Raw genomic sequence first — 17,152 nt, 5'->3', positions numbered from 1 at the left:
AGAAAGAGAAAGAGAGAGACAGACATAGAGAGAACAGTCAAATGGTGGGTGTGACACCTTGTGTCAATCAACACCCTAAAAGATATATTTATATTAAGTTGTAAAAGGACAGATCTGCCCTTAATGTACAAGAGAGAGGTAATACAAAGAATAGGTAAACAACAAAGAAAAGTAAAAGTACAAAAATAGCCCTACGGCTAGATTTCACTGTCTCTACACTCCCCCTCAAACTGATGCCTAGGAACAAGCATCGGTTTGTCCATGAGAAATAGATGCCAAGCCCGTGTCATTGCTTTAGTCAACAAGCCTGCTAGTTGAAGCCTGGAAGAGACATGGGGAAGAGATATGGTACTTTCAAGAAGGAGATCACGAATGAAGTGGCAGTCAACTTCTATGTGTTTGGTGCGCTCATGGAAGACGGGGTTGGATGCAATTTTTATTGCATTGATACTGTCTGCATAAAGAGGAATAGACAATGACGGCTCATTTAGTATTTCAAATAGAAGAGCCCGAAGCCATATGATCTCACTACACATGGAAGAAATAGCCCTGTATTCAACTTTAGTGGAAGATTTGGACACAATAGCTTGTTTCTTGCACTTCTAGGAGATAAGGGAGTTGCCTAGGAAGACACACCAGCTAGTAGTGGACCTTCGGGTGTCAGGGCATCCAATCCAATCAGCATCCGCATAAGCCATAAGATGAATGGGAGATGATGAGGAGAAGAATATTCCATGTGACAGTGTGCCTCACACATATCTTATAATCCGATGAACTACAGATAAATGTGGTTGTTTCGGAGAAGAAACAAATTGACTTACTATCTGAACTGTATAAGATATGTTTAACCGAGTCATGGTGAGATAGATTAGACTTCCCACTAGCTGACGATAAAGGGTAGGATCTTCAAGGGGAGACCTATCATCTTTGCTGAGTTTCAGGTTCAGTCCTAGTGGAGTGTCCACAATCTTAGTCACTAAGATTTGCCAGTTTAACTAGGTCAGCCGCATACTTCTGTTGATTAACAAAGTATCATCGAGAATTTCTGCTCACTTCAAGGCCCAAGAAATATGTCAAAGGCCCTAAGTCCTTCATCTTGAAGGATTCATTGAGTAAATGTTGTAGCCTAGAAATTCCTTCTGTATTATCCCCTGTAATGAGTATATCATCAACATATAGGAGTAATATTGTTACTCCCTGCTTTCTCCTTAAGATGAATAAGGAATAATCGGAAGGACTCTGTGTAAAGCCAGCATCGGTGATGACGGATCTGAACTTTTCAAACCATGCCCTAGGGGCTTGCTTTAGGCCATAGAGTGACTTCTTCAGACGACAAACTAGTTTCAGATCTGTACAGTATCCTGGAGGGGGCTTCATATAGACTGTCTCTTTTAACTCCCCATGAAGAAAAGCATTCTTGACATCCATCTAACGGATTGTCCACTGTTTGGCTGCAGATATGGCAATCAGAAGACGTGCATTAGTCATTTTAGCTACAGGAGCAAAGGTCTCCTCATAGTCTATCCTGTATTCCTGCTTGTATCCCTGTGCAACAAGTCTGGCTTTATATCTGTCTAGGCTTCCATTAGATTTCGGTTTCACAGAATAGACCTATCGACTTCCTATGAGAGAGGCTTCTGGTGGAGCTTGAACCAGGTCCTAGGTGTCATTCTCAAGAAGGGCTCGAATCTCAGAATCCATGGCATCTTTCCAGTGTGGTTCTGCTACGGCCTGTTGGTAAGATCTGGGAATGTTTGTGGCAGATAAAACGACAGAAAAGGAGCTATGGTCTGGTGAATAACCATAGCGGTTAGGTGGTCGAGAGATTATAGTGGAACGGCATAAAGTGGGTTCAGGAGGAAGGTCAGGTACACTTACTAAGGGAGCTGGAGTGACCGGATCAGCAATTGGAGGCGGAGCAGAGGGGGGGATGGAGACTGAAGAAGACCATTGTTTCCTGAAGTATGTCTGAAGCTGCTGCGGGGGTGACAATGGAATATCTGAGGTGCCTGTAGAATCAAAACTGTGCAACAAGGAAATAGAAGGAGTTGGGAATTTCACAATATGTTCAAAAAATGACACACTTTCAAGAAAAACTACATTATGAGAGATTTGAAGGGGACAAACCAAGGGATCATAGCAAAGGAACCCCTTATGTTGAAAACTGTATCCCATGAAGGCACACAAAGCTGCTTGTGTAGTTAACTTTGTGCGTTCATGGGGTGGAAGGTGGACAAAACAAGCACAACCAAAAACCCTGAGCATGGATAGGTTTGGAGGTTTGTGAAAAAGAGATTGAAAAGGAGAGGAGTTATTCAAAACAAATGACGGAAGACGATTTATGAGATACATAGCAATGCTGGCCGTCTCCACCCAAAACCAAGAGGGTACATGGGAATCTTGTAAAAGGGTTCTGACTACACTCAAGATGTGCCCATTCTTCCTTTCTACTACCCCGTTTTGTTGTGGGGTACCTGGACAAGATTTTTGGGGTTGAATTCCAAGTTGTTTTAGGTAGTTTTGAAAATCCCCATCAATATACTTCCCCCCTGAATCCGATCTTAGCACACAAATTCGAGCATCAAATTGGGTAATTACATAAGTGTGAAAGTGTTTAAAAACAGTGTACACTTCAGATTTCTTTCGAAGAAAATAAGCCCAAGTAAAACGAGTGCAGTTATCAATGAAGGTTACAAAATACTTATACCCCAACCGTGAAACAACTGGAGACGATCGGACATCACTATGTATTAAATGAAAGGGAACGATTGCATTTTCAGAATAAGAAGGAAATGGTAAAATATGACTCTTACATAAACCACAAGTAATGCAATCTTTATTCACATTCCTAAAAGAAATAATAGAAACAGGTAAACTACCGGCAGCAAATAATTGATCAAGTTTCTTAGAATAAGGATGGCTAAGGCGTCTATGCCACAAATGGCAATCATTATTACAATTAAAAGATCCAAAACTAGAAGTAGTAGAAAGCAAACAAGAAGTAGAAGCAGAATCAGTCTTATTCTTCTCAAATTCCAAGGCAAAGAGTCTTCCCAGTCTACCCCCCTTCCCCTTCACCTCCCTAGTTTGCCGGTCTTGTATCAAGCAACCATCAGAAGTAAATGAGACATTGTTACCTTCCTCTACAAGTTGGCCAATAGAAATCAAATTGGTGGTGAGTTTAGGTACAAATAGAGTTTTGGATAAATGAAACGGAGATGATTTAGAGGTAGATAAGTACAAATCATCACAACCAAGTATGTCAAGTTTCTCACCGTTTGCAGTAATAATATGTCTATTGGGGAGATGGGGTTTGGGATACTGACCAAGAGTAGCCCCTGTCATGTGGTTAGAGGCTCCTGAGTCTATATACCAGAGGTGGTTCAGTGAAGGGCAATAGCTCGGTGACTTACTAGACAGACCGATAGCAGAGAACGCTGAGGAGATGATCGAGGACATGAGCTGTCGAATCCTTTCTTCAGACATACCGTTGGAGGTGTCATTTTGTCTAGCTACAGAAGTGATAGAGGAGGAGGCATCTGAACCATCTACAGTAGTCTGATAGGCCTTGTAGTTACTAGTTACCTTTCTTCTGATTTGGACCACTACCTTTCTGCGACCTGGTAGGACATTCAGTGATGATGTGGTCGACCTGCTTGCAATAGGTGCATGTGTTTTTCTTCTTGCAATGGGAGACAATATGCCCATACTCCTTGCATTCATAACACTGTATCTTAGAGAAATCCTTCTTACCCTTTGGTTTAGTTGCCAAGAAGACAACATCAATGTTGGGATCCTTCATTCCATCCAGTGCAGTTTGAGTAGTCAATCTAGTTTCTGCCCTCAAAATCTCCCCAAGGATAGTATCTAAGTCAAGAAGTGTTCCTCATCTTGGGATATTAGAACGGACGACTTCAAATTCTGGCCTTAGGTGCATTAGGAAATGCATAATTTTTCTCCTGTCGAAGTGTTCCTTCATGTATTTAACACAATAGTTTGAAGGATCATCTCCCATATGAACTAACTCATATTCTGTCCAGAGGTTAATGAACCTGACATAGTACTCCTGGACCTTTCTATCTCCCTGATAGTAAGAAAAAATGTCAACCTCTATCTGATATTGTCTAGAGGTATTCGACTGCTGATAAACTTTCTCAAGGTATTGAAACATCTCATATGCTGTCCTGTACCCTCTCGTAGGGATAGCAATATCAGTTTCGACTAAGCCTAGAATCCATGACGCAATTTTTGCGTTGTCGATCTTCCACTGATTAAGTCCCTTGGTGTCAGAGTCATCAGGTTTAGACACAGATCCATCTAGGTACCCCCGAAGGCCCTTAGCTTTGACATGGAACTGAAAATTGAACTTCCATAGTGCGTAGTTCGTACTGTTGAACTTAATAGGAAGAACATCCATCATTTCTAATGCCATCGAATGACAAAGGGCAACAACACACACTTCCAGAAACCAAAAGAAATTCGAACCATAGAAGAAAAGAAGAATACCTTTCTTCTGATGTCCAAAAAAGGCAATTGTAGATTTCTGCTGAACTGAAAAGTGGATCGAAACCCCTCAAAGACGAAACCGATCCAAACCAAACCAAAAAGGTTCAATAGATCTGCTCTAGGCGACAGCAGATCTAAAATTTCAGGATGATCCGATGTCTCTATAGGGAGATATAAAAAAAAAGATTGAACCCAGTGGTGCAACAGTCCAGGAAACAGATCTGTAGAGTTTAGATCTGTAGGCGATCCAAGAAGAGAGGAAACGAGGATACTCAAGAACTTCCAAATACTGTTACGGAGTTCTTGAATCAGTGGTAGCCGATCTGTTGAGAGAAGTTCAGGTCACGACCTGCTCTGATACCACATCAAAGTCAGTTTGAAAATCCGAGAAAGAGAGAGACAGACATAGAGAGAACGGCTGAATGGTGGGTGTGACACCTTGTGTCATTCGACACCCTAAAAGATATATTTATATTAAGTTATAAAAGGATATATCTGCCCTTAATGTACAAGAGAGAGATAATACAAAGAATAGGTATACAGCAAAGAAAAGTACAAGTACAAAAATAGCCCTACGGCTAGATTTCACTGTCTCTACAAGATGTCGGAGAGGAGTGTAGGATTTCTGGTAGGTTTCTCTGGAGATCATTTAGGGAGAGCCCCTTGAACACTTAGAGTTAATTACCCAAAGATTGCAGAGATGTGTGATGTAGGAAGTTAGATCTTCAATATTTCTAGCTTTATTTTCAAAGGTTCTAATGCTCCTTTCTTCCCAAACCCCATAAGACTGCATGGATCACTGTATTCCAGTAAAAATTTCCTCTTTTTCCAAGTCCTCTGCCTTGCCATTGCCACAAGATGTCCACCACCCTCTCCGGGAACACCCAGCTATAACCCACTAGGTTTAGGAAGAAGTACCAAACCTTTCTACTGATCGGGCAGTGGAGAAGGATGTGGTCAGTTGTCTCCCCATCGCCAAGACAAAGAGGACAAACATGAGGAGAGATGCATAATCCGCCTTTGAACTTTTTGTGCAGCAACTCGCATGTGTTTATTCTCTTTAAACAGGCTTCCCACACAAAGAAAGAGACACTACGGGGGATGTGTGGTCTCCAGACTTTCTTAGCCGGAAAATGAGGCATCGGATCTTCTGACACTAGAGCCTTGAAGAAGGAGTTAGAGGAGAACTTACTAGCAGGGTTAGGTTTCCAGATTCTTTGGTCAGGGGTATTGGGAGAGGTAGACCTCATTAAGAGAGTTTAGCAAACTAGCTATATCAACAATTTCTATTTCCCTTAGAGGCCTTCTGAGGTTTAGGTTCCAAGTTGTTCCGGAGGGTGAGGGGTTGAGGCTAGAGGCTACCGCGGCTTCTTTGGATTGGGACAGGTTAAAGATTCTAGGATAGGAGTTAGTGAGGGTGTCCTCCCCCCACCACAAATCAGACCAGAATTTGATACTATTACCATTCCCCACCTGGTATCTAACAAAATCAAGAAAAATATCATAGATAGAAGTAATACCTTTCCAAGGGTTTGATGCTTTGACCCGGTTCAAGTGGACCTTGCTAGCCCAACTGTTGGCATGTTTCCCATACTTGCTCTTGATGGTTTTTGTCCACAACGCTTCCATTTCCAAGGGATATCTCCTAAGCCATTTTCCAAGAAGGGCCAAGTTTCTTTCTTTAATATGTCCTAGTCCCAAACCACCAACTTCCTTTGGCTTACAAACCTGCTTCCAGCTTACTAGATGACACTTGTTTTCACCACCCCTTCTCAAAGGAAATCCCGTTGTAGTTTTTCAATCTTGCTTTTACTTTGCTTGGGATTCAGAAAACCGACAGAAAGTAGGTTGGTAGGTTGGCGAGGGAAGCCTTAATTAGTGTAAGTCTTCCACCTTTTGAAAGAAAGCTGTTCTTCCATGTGGCCAATCTTTTCTCACATTTTTCCACTACCGGGTCCCAAAAACTTTGACTTCTCGGGTTCCCCCCAAGAGGCATTCCCAAACAGGCAATAGGGAGCCTCTCCAACTTACACCCCAACAGCTCCCTAAACCTCTCCAGTAGAGGGTCACCAACATTCAGCCCCACAATGCTGCTTTTAGAGTAATTAATTATGAGTCCAGTCACCATCTCAAAACTCTTTAGCACACTCTTTAAGATGGAAATGTTCTCCCAATCTGCCTCTAGAAAAAGAACAATGTCATCTGCAAACATCAAGCGAGAAACTAGAACTGCCTCCATACCTATCTCAAAAGCCTTTCAGCAAATTTAACTCCCTCGCTTCTTGTATCAAGTAACTGAGTACATCCGCCACCAAAGTGAAGAGTAGAGGAGAGAGAGGGCACCCTTGTCTCAAGCCCCTGTTTGCATTAAAGTAACCAATAGGTTCCCCATTAAATCAGGACTGAAAACCAAGTAGAGCTAATACACCCTTTTATCCATCTCATCCACCTTCTACCGAAACTTCTCAGGCTTAGAGTCTCTAACAAGTAGACCTATTCATGGGCCCGGCCCCCGGACGGGCTTGAACATGCAAATGAGACCGCGGGCTTAACCTCGGGCCAAAAAGCCCAGCCTGCAATAAATTCGAGCCGGGCTTGGGATTTGCCAAAATAGCCCGGCCCGATCTATAGACTAAACTTAAAAAACCCTAAGTCGAACCTCTCTTCTCTTCACATCCTCCTCAGTCCTCACACTCTCAAGCAGCCACACAACCGGCGAGGCGGCGAACATTCACCGGCGCAACAACTCTGGCGGTGAGTCCTTTCCTTTTCTCTCTCTTTCTTTCTCTCTCTCGTTCCTCTTCTCACTTCTCTTTCAAATCTCAGACACCGGCGAGGCGGCGAATATAGGCAGCGGCGGCGACGGTGAGTTCTCTCTCTCTCTTTCTCTCAGATGCGAACTGACACACTTTTCATTGTTAAAATCGCAGCTCACCGCGAACACAGTCACTAGCGGTGAGTAAAAGCCCAGGCTCAGGCCCAAGTTGTAGGCCCGTTGGTCGGGCCGGGCTCGGGCTCGGGCCTAACAAATTTCTATTCATGAAAAGTAAAAGCCCAGCCCAGCCCGGCTCGGCCCATGAACAAGTCTACTAACAAGCAATCCCAATCCACTTTGTCATAGGCCTTTTCAAGGTCCAACTTGATTACTACCCCTGGCTTGCCACTTTGTCATCTCTCTTCTACACATTCATTGGCCACTAGAATGTTGTCAGTAATTTGTCTTCCTTGCACAAAAGCAAATTGGTTGTTTGAAATTACATCATTCAGCACATTGATAAAAAAAAAAAAAAGAAAAAAGATCATTCGACACCACCTTTAGTCTGGTTGCCAACACTTTCGCTACTATTTTGTATAAGCTTCCCACCAAACTGATAGGTCTGAAATCCTTAACTTCTCTCTTTCTTTGGCACTAGGGTGATGAATGTTGAGTTGTTTCCCTTGTTCACAATGGTTGATAGGTAGAAGTCTGCAAATACCTCCACTAGATCAGACTTGATTGCGTCCTAGCAAAGTTGGTAGAAAAGAATAGGGAACCCATCTGGTCTAGGAGCTCTATCACCATCCATCTTAAAAACTGCTTCTTTAATCTCTTGTTCTTCAAAAGGTCTTTCTAGCCACACCATTTTGTCTTCAGACAATCTTGGCTTCCCATCTGTTTAGAGGCATTCTGCTAGTAACATCCTTTGAGTAGAGCCCTTTGAAAAACTGCACAATAACTTCTGAAGTTTCTTCCTTATTCTTGACAGTGTGGTCAACCAGAAATAAGAGGAAGAGAAGAGAAGAAGAAGAGAGAAGGAAGAAGAGAAGAGAAGAGATTGGAAATGGAACAGTGTTGGCGGTGCCAACTTCTATTAGTATATATAGGGCGACTAAAATAAAAGGGGAAAAGACCCTTGTGCCCCTCTGTAAGTGAAGTACAATAATCAGAAAAAAAGACATCAATCAACCAAACAGACCCTACCAAGACAAGACTAAAAGACAAGAAATAAAATAAACTATTTCAACACTCCCCCTCAAGTTGGAGCATAGATGTCAATCATGCCCAACTTGTCACACAGATCATTACGCCACACATGAAGAAGACCCTTGGTGAAGATGCCTGCAAGTTGTTCTTCTGAGCTGACATATGGAGTGCATACTTCTCCATTCACAAGTTTCTCTCTAATAAAATACTTGTCCACTTCAATGTGTTTTGTTCTATCATGGAGGACTGGATTAGCTGCAATGTTGATAGCAGCTTTATTATCGCAATAGAGTGACATAGGGTTACTAACTGCAAAACCCAGTTCACCTAACAGGTTTCTTATCCACATGATTTCAGCAACTCCATGAGACATGGCTCTGTATTTTGCTTCAACATTGGATCTAGCCACCACATTTTGCTTCTTACTTCTCCATGTGAGCAAATTTCCTCCTACAAAGGCACAATACCCACTAGTAGACTTTCAGTCATCAACTGCCCCTGCCCAATCAGCATCAGTATATACTTCCACCTTTAAATGTCCATGTTTCTAGAACAACAAACCAGCTCTAGGAAACCTCTTGAGGCATCTAAGGACCCTCTCTGCAGTTTCAAAGTGAGTTGTCTTAGGGTTGTGCATGAACTGGCTAAGGACACCCACTGCATAAGCAATATCTGGCCTAGTCATAGACAAATACAAGAGTCTCCTTACAAGTCTCTGAAACTTCTTCACATCTTTCACGAACTCCCCCTGACTGTCTCTCAGTTGATGGTTAGGTTCGATTGGTGAGTCAATTGGTTTCACCCCTAGCTTGCCAGTATCTTTTAGTAGGTCCAATACATATTTCCGTTGAGAAATAAAAATGACCTTTTTAGAGCGGGCAACTTCGATTCCAAGGAAATAACGCAAGGGTCCTAGATCTTTCAATTCAAATTGAGTGACTAAGAATTTTTTTAGTTTTTGTATTTCATTCTCCCAATCTCCTGTGATCACTATGTCATCCACATACACAATTAAAGCTGCAACTTTCTCTTCACCTTTCTTCACAAATAGTGTGTGGTTTGACTGGCATTGTTTGAACCCCATTTGTTGAACTGCTAAGTGGAACTTACTAAATCAAGCTCAAGGTGATTGTTTCAACCCATATAAAGATTTTTCTAACCTGCACACTTTTTGCTCACTTCCTTTGGCACAAAAACCTAGAGGTTGGGTCATGTACACTTCTTCTTCTAAGTCACCATTCAAGAAGGCATTTTTAATGTCCAGTTGGTGAAGTTCCCAGTCAAAGTTTGCTACCAACGAAAGAAGAATCCTGATAGAGTTCATCTTGACTACTGGGGCAAATGTCTCTGCATAGTCCACTCCATATACTTGTGTAAAACCTTTTGCCACTAGTCTGGCCTTGTACCTTTCGATAGTTCCATCAGCATTGTGTTTCACTGTGAACACCCACTGGTTCCTTCCCTTTAGGAAGATCCACCAACTCCCAAGTGCCATTTTTGTGTAATGCATCAATTTCTTCCTTCATTGCATCTGTCCATTCAGGTTTGGATAAAGCTTCTGCCACATTCTTAGGAATCGGGATACTATTAACAAAAGAGAGGAATGCACGATATGAAGGCGAAATATGGTCATAGGAGACAAAGTGAGAGATAGGATGATTAGTGGTACAGGATCTAACACCCTTTCTCTTAGCAATAGGAACATCAAGATCATTAATGACATGGGAATCAACATTGAAAGGTGCAAGCATATCAATAGGAACAAGTGTACCTGGCCGATGAGAAGGATCTGCCTCTGGTGAATCCGATGATGTTGGTTGCATAGTGTCAGGTTCCACGGCTCTTGAACTCTGCTAGCTTTTGTGGCGACAAAGAAAGACACGGAATGGGGGAGGATCAGGTAGAGGAGGTAGTTGAGCCTGGATGTGTTTCTCCTCAACCCTACTCTCCCCCGGAGGAGAAACTGAGAAGAAAGGTTGATTCTCAAAGAAGGATACGTTAGCAGAGACATAGTACTTACGAGAGGTGGGATCATAGCAACGATACCCCTTTTGAGATATAGGGTAACCAAGGAAAACACAAGGAATAGCACGAGGATCAAGTTTACCCCGAGTAGGGGACAAGTTATGAACAAAGCAACGACACCCAAAAACACGCATTGGAATGGGAGACAACGGAGCTATGGGAAACAAAAGCTGATGTGGGGCCTTAAACTCTAGTAACCGAGATGGCATACGGTTGATAATGTATGTGTCACACAGAACAACATCCATCCAAAAACGTTTCGGAACATTCATATGGAGTAACAAGCCACGAGCTACTTCGAGAAGGTGCCGGTTTTTTCTTTCAGCAACACCGTTTTGTTGGGGTGTCCGAGCACAAGAGCTTCGTTGAATAGATCCACTCGAAGCAAAGAATTCCGTGAGATCACTATGGAAGTATTCTTTTGCATTGTCTGATTGGAAAATATGAATTTCAGTTTGGAACTGGGTGAACACCATGCATTGAAAGTCTTTTACAATTTTAGGCACTTCATCTCTAGATCGCATAGGGTAAACCAAAGTATATCTAGAGTAATCGTCAATCAAAGTAATGAAGTACTTATAGCCAGCCTCAATAGGTAGAGTGACAAGGCCCCAAACATCAGAATAGACAATATGAAACGAAAATTTAGATCTTTTATTTCTCAAAGGAAAAGAGTTTCTACAATGCTTACTCAGTTGACATGTCTGACACTGCAATTGACTCACTGACAAAGACTTAAACAACTTGGGAAACATAACTTTTAATGATTCAAAAGAAATATGACCAAGACGATTTTGCCATAAATAGGCTTGACTCTCACAGGACAAACTCAAGGACTCTGTAGCTGCAAGACCAGCTTTATTTTCCAACACGTAGATACCATCTACCATGCTTCCTCTACCAATTGTCTTCCCCGAGGCCAAATCCTAAAACACACATGAAAACGGAAAGAAGGTAACTGAACAGTTCAAAGAGTGAGTGATACTACTAATGGAAAGTAAATTTATAGGCAATTTAGGAACATGCAACACATTAAAGAGGGTAAGGCCAAGTGGGAGAGATATGGTTCCTTGGTCGGCTATGGTGGAGAATGAACCATCAACCAGTCTCACCTTATCTATCCCAGAGAGAAGGTTGTATGCCTGAAATAAATTTGGCTTACCGGTCATGTGGTTCAAGGCTCCGGAGTCAATTACCCAAGGAGAATCAGAGGTATGGATGACACATGGAGAGCAGTGGTAGTGTTACCTGATGTAGACGCAAAGGAGGTAGAAGGGGTAGGACCAGAATCCATCTGGCGAAGAGTCCTACCATATAACTCCAAATGGTCATGAAAAGAGTTGATAATCTCTTCCTTAGGGTCAGAACTAGGACTTGTCTCTTGAGATTCCATATTAGCTGAGTTATACCTTTTTTGATTTTGCTGAGTTGGTTTCTTACCCTGATCAGATGTTGACTTCTTACCCAAATCCTGTGCCCATTTAGGTTTTCCATGGAGATCCCAACATGTGTCGCTGGTGTGTCTTGTTTTCTGGTAGTGAGTGCACCAAAGTTTACTTTTGTCATCTGCTCTCTTCTGTGAGTCACCCTTCTTAAAGGAACCTCCGACTTTAGTATCTGTACTTCCCCGGACAGTTAGGGCAACTGGCTCCCCCTCTGCACAATTCATCACACTTCTTCACTCTCTTCTGATTGGACTAAGGAATAAACCTCCTGAACTGATGGCAAGTCTTTACTTCCCAAAATCTATACTCTCATGGACTCATATGAAGGGTTCAACCCCAAGAGAAAAGCAAATACACGTTGCTGAGAGACAAGTGACTTGTATGCCTTTGCATCTTCATCACACTTCCAATTTACATTCCGATAGTGATTTAGTTCTTTTCAAATCGATGTCAGATCTGAATCATACACTGAGAGACTCCTCTCCCCCAGCTTGCAAGTAGAAGACTCAGCTTGCAGTTGGTATATCTTGGCATAGTGCCTTTGCTCTGAATAAGTAGATTTCGCTTGTTCCTATATTTCACAAGCTGTTTCAGCCCACATGAATGTCTTTCTTACTTGTGGCAACATGGAAACCAAGAGCCATGACATAACCATACTATTTTCTTGGTTCCACCTATCATATTCAGCGCTTCCACCCTTCGGTTCCTTCACTTTCCCATTAATGTATCATATTTTCCCCCTAGCTGTAATGTAGAGTTTTATTCCCCTAGACCACTCAAGGTAGTTTAGTCCATCGAAGGGCATTACAGCCATGGGAAAACTCATATCCATTCCCCCATTCAGTCCATTATGGTTTCCTGAAACCCCCGAAGTAGCAGAATTCTCAGATGACATTGTCAAAACAGACAATCAGTCCCAAACACTGGACTTAGGATCCCTCCTTACTCCAAAAATAAAATTGCTCCACACACGTACCCAGTCCACACCAACACACTTGGGTTTGAAATCAGTCTGAGCACAAACAGTACCAATTTCAGGACAAAAAAGGCAAGATTTGGCAGATTTCAGACCTGTACGGTTTAACGGTCTCAACCTACCAGCCTTCCAGAATGTCTAAGAACATTAATCAACAGGAGAAACAAGCCAAAAAATTGAGATAACAGGTTATCCTTGACCTAGAGTCACTTTAATACAGGAACAGGATCACACGATCAAAAAAAAAAAAAACAAGAGGTATAAACCTCACGAAGGTCTGACAGCATTCAGCAGCCCAGATTCATTTGGTTTTTTCACTTGGTCCAAGACCAAGGAGGGTAAGGAAGAGAAAAAAGGAAGGACTGTACCAGTCATAGATCTGTTTTCTTCAGCCCAGATTCAGCAAGTTGGAAAAGGAAGGGAGCTTGTTTGATCTGTTCTCTCAGTCAGTATTCCCGCTCTGATACCATCTTGACAGTGTGGCCGGCCAGAAATAAGAGGAAGAGAAGAGAAGAGAAGAGAAGAAGAAGAGGAGAAGAGATTGGCAATGGAACAGTGCTGGCGGCGCCAGCTTCTATTAGTATATATAGGGCGACTAAAATAGAAGGGGAAAAGACCCTTGTGCCCCTCTGTAAGTGAAGTACAATAATCAGAAAAATAAAAAAAGAAAAAGACATTAATCAACCAAACAGACCCTACCAAGACAAGACTAAAAGACATGAAATAAAATAAACTATTTCAACACTTATCTCTACCTCTCTCTGCCCCACCCTCAGTTTTGAGATGTAGTTCTTTTTTCTTCCCCCTGAAGCATAGCTATGGAAAAACTTTGAGTTATCATCTCCCTCCTTCGGCCATCTCACTCGAGACCCTTGTCTCCAATAGATTTCCTCCCTCAATATAATTTTGCTCTCACTCCCTTCTAATAACTTCTCTTCGGCTTCTACCTTCTGCATTCAAGTTCCCTGTTTTCTCTCTCTGATCCAGATCATCAATCTCTTGAATTACCTTGTTCTTCTCTTCCACAAAACTCTTGAACTCCTCTTTACCCCAAGCTTTTAGTTTCCTCTTCAGGTGTTTTAGCCTCTGCTGAAATCGGAACCCTGCCCAGCCCTCCACTCTGCACTCCTCCCACCAGGATGCTACACTTTGCTGAAAGTCCTTATGCACAGTCTAACCCTTCTCCAACCTAAAAGGAGCCCTTCCCTTCCTAAAGATTTCATTCTGGAGCACTACCAATGATCAGAGATCCAGCGAGGCTTAATTAATTGCACACAATTGGGAAAGTGTTCCTCCCAATCATTGGTCATGAGGAATCTATCCAATCTGCTACTTATCACACATTCCCTCATGTTTGACCAGGTGAAGGAGCCATTGTTGAGAGGGGAGGGGATCTCTAAGGTTGTGTCTAGCATTGAACTCAGAGAAGTCCTTCATACTTCTCGTTACTCTCCTACTGTTTGAGTTCTCACTGCAGAATCTTGCGACATTGAAATCACCAACAACACACCAGGCAAAGCCATCAAACTCATGCAGGGAATCCAATTCCTCCCATAGTCTCCCTCTCTGAGAAGGAGAGTTTGGCCCGTACACTCCAGTCATAATCCAGTTGAATCCATCAGAAGTATTTGTGAAAAGGACTGAAACAGTAAACTCTCCTTTGTCCACTTCTATTCCAGTGACCACTTCTTCTTTCTACATAATTAGGATTCCTCCCGCAGTTCCTCTTGCAGGGAAGTCTGCCCATTTCCTTCCTCTGATTCCCCAAATTGTTTTAATAAAATTTCTGTTCATTACTTCTTTCTTTGTTTCTTGTAATATCACTATGTCTGGGTCTTCTCTCCTTAGAGTGTCTTTCACCAAACTTCTCTTCAAATTCCCTCCAAGCCCCCTTACGTTCCAACTTAGGATCTTCATGATTTGCCTACACATTTTTTTCCCTTAACTAGCCTTCTATCGGTGCTGTTTACAGGCTCAGTTCCTTGGTTGATAAAGCTCCAATGGAGTCTCTTAAGCTCTCTAATTGTCCCTTTCTTTACCCTAAGTACCAACTTGTTCCCCTTGCTGCTTCTTTTTGTTCCTATCTGCTACTTGGTGCTTCCTTTCTTTACCCTAAGTACCCACATATTCAAGCAAGTCTTCAAAGTTAAAGCTTGTTCAGCGGGACTTGCTGAGGGTTGGGATAGAAGTCCACCTTCACCTGAATCAAGAGACACAAAAGAAACACAGTGACTCTCAGGTACAGAGGAGGGAGAATAATTAATACAGGGAGAGCAAGTAGTGAGGTTAGATGAAAGGCCTGGTTTGGAATTTGCTGCAAATTCAGTCTTTCCTCCTTTCTCAAGGTGTCTAGGATCAGAGCTGCCATAATCTGGGTTCAAAAGCTGCATCGGCTCCAGAATTTCCACACTGCCCCAGTGTTCCCTGTTCTCAAATAATGATTGAGCTCTTTTTAGAGCCACCTCCCATCCATCAACGTCTTCCTCAGATTCATACGAACTCAACTCAAAATCAGGCTCCTCTTCCACGTCTTCTCTATCTGAACTCGAGTTCCCTGAAAGCAAAGGTGTTGGAGGGCGATTAACGTCTCTTGCTTTCCTTCCTACTGATAGAGGGGTATCTGGAAGGTCTTCGCCTAGAAACAGAGGAGTAACGACAGGGCTAACATAGTCGTTTTCCTCGTGAGAACATTCAGTATGCGCTTTATCTTTATTCGGCCCACTAGCTCAGGCCAGTCATGAGTTACGGAAGGGGTTCGGTTCGCTCGGTCAGGTCGGGCTTTGGAAGGGCCACCCACCCGACGTCTACTGCCCTCCACTTGCGAAGCTTTCTACTTGAATTTTGAAACTTGATTAAAAGTTTCTTTTCTTGTCCGAGCTCCCTCTCCATTCCCACCAGATTTCCTTTTATGGTTTCTGCTTTTTTCTTTACTTTTGAAAGAAGAAATCTCTTCTTGTTGGTCTGGAGTCACATGCAACCTCATCTTAGAGGCAGATGGCGCGTCAACTTCCCTTTCCGCCACCAGTCTGGTGAGCTAACTCGGCTAACCTCTGTACTGACTCGTTCGTCTTCTCCACCTCGAGTGAGCAGTAGAGCCATACATCTCTGTCGAGGATAGGAACTACACGAGGCACTTCGTAGACTCTGCCTCTCACCCTGATCCTGGCGAAACGAAGTTCCTAGGAGACTGAAAACCTCCACTGTCCAAAGATGAAAAGGCAGACCATGTATCGTTAACCAACCATTAAAACTTAGAGAAGCAGGGATTGCATTCACTTTCGGCCACCGCCGCTCCATCAGCACCTTCTTCCCATAGACAAAAACCAAACCCAGTCTTTCCCACCTGCTCACAGAGCAAACCCCACTGCCTTATTCAACTCTAAGGGTTTAAGAGTTAATAACTTTGGGGAGTGCAGATTTGCTGAGAGACCTAACTCCACCTCTCTCCAAGGTAACTCCTCTGGTTTGGTGCAGATGAAGGCAGTCTTCCAGCTTCCGAGCGGATCAGATTGGTGGACCATGGAGATGAAGGCACGACCTCCGACCCTCACCACTCTACTCCTGCCTTTCTCTAAATTCGGAATCTCCTCTGAAGACGGGATGCCCAAGTTTGTCTTGCCCTTACTGGTGAGAACAGATTTTAAAGTGCTTATCATTGTCTCCCATCCAAACGAGTTAGTTTCTTCAGGAATGCAGATACTTTGCATTCTAATTGCTCCCTCCCAATCGCTCATCTATTTTCTGCAACTAGGATAGTAGTTATCCTTCCCCTGTTCGCTCGCCTTAATGGTTCAGAGGTTTTGAAGCGATTTTCTAGGATTTTTTCCAGTCCACCCACTGTCCAGAGAGCCTCTTCCTTTTTCAGAGAAATTCTAGTCCAAGCCCCTCTTCCTTGCTCTGTGATCACCAACTCACCATCCCTGGGATATCGATTTGTAACCAGGTGTGGGACCTTTTCTTAAAGGCTGTGGGGATTTGTTGGGTCATGCCAAAATCTGTGAAGGATTTGCTCTGCAACTGGAAGATCAGTAACCTGAAGAAAAAAGGGAAGCTAATCTGGAGTACTATCCCTGCTGCTGTTCTCTGGGCCATCTGGTCTGAGAGGAACAACAGAATCTTCAATCAAAACGTGAAAAGTCCAGAGGAGATAGGGCAGGGGGCAGTCAACAAATTGATGTCCTGGATTTCTGCCACTTCAGAATTCAAACATTTAAATGTTTTTCAATTGTTGAGTTC

At 42.9% G+C, this 17,152-nt stretch overlaps 2 protein-coding genes across 2 annotated transcripts in view; one reads left to right on the top strand and one right to left on the bottom strand.

The window, feature by feature from the left end:
- LOC148867896 (putative hexosyltransferase MUCI70) overlaps nucleotides 1-17,152 on the top strand; it is a 36,070-nt gene that overhangs the window by 3,175 nt on the left and 15,743 nt on the right. The window lies entirely within an intron of this gene.
- On the bottom strand, nucleotides 3,887-4,432 carry LOC148867897 (uncharacterized). Its single transcript, XM_088976517.1, has one exon. The coding sequence runs from the start codon at nucleotides 4,430-4,432 to the stop codon at nucleotides 3,887-3,889; it is 546 nt and encodes a 181-aa protein (XP_088832643.1).

The sequence above is a fragment of the Nelumbo lutea genome, chromosome 3 (genome assembly GCF_056320005.1).
Source record: "Nelumbo lutea isolate HS-2025 chromosome 3, American lotus-T2T, whole genome shotgun sequence".
Lineage (NCBI taxonomy): Eukaryota > Viridiplantae > Streptophyta > Magnoliopsida > Proteales > Nelumbonaceae > Nelumbo > Nelumbo lutea.
Note: the sequence above shows the minus strand (reverse complement) of the source record. Positions and strands in the feature narration are given on the sequence as shown.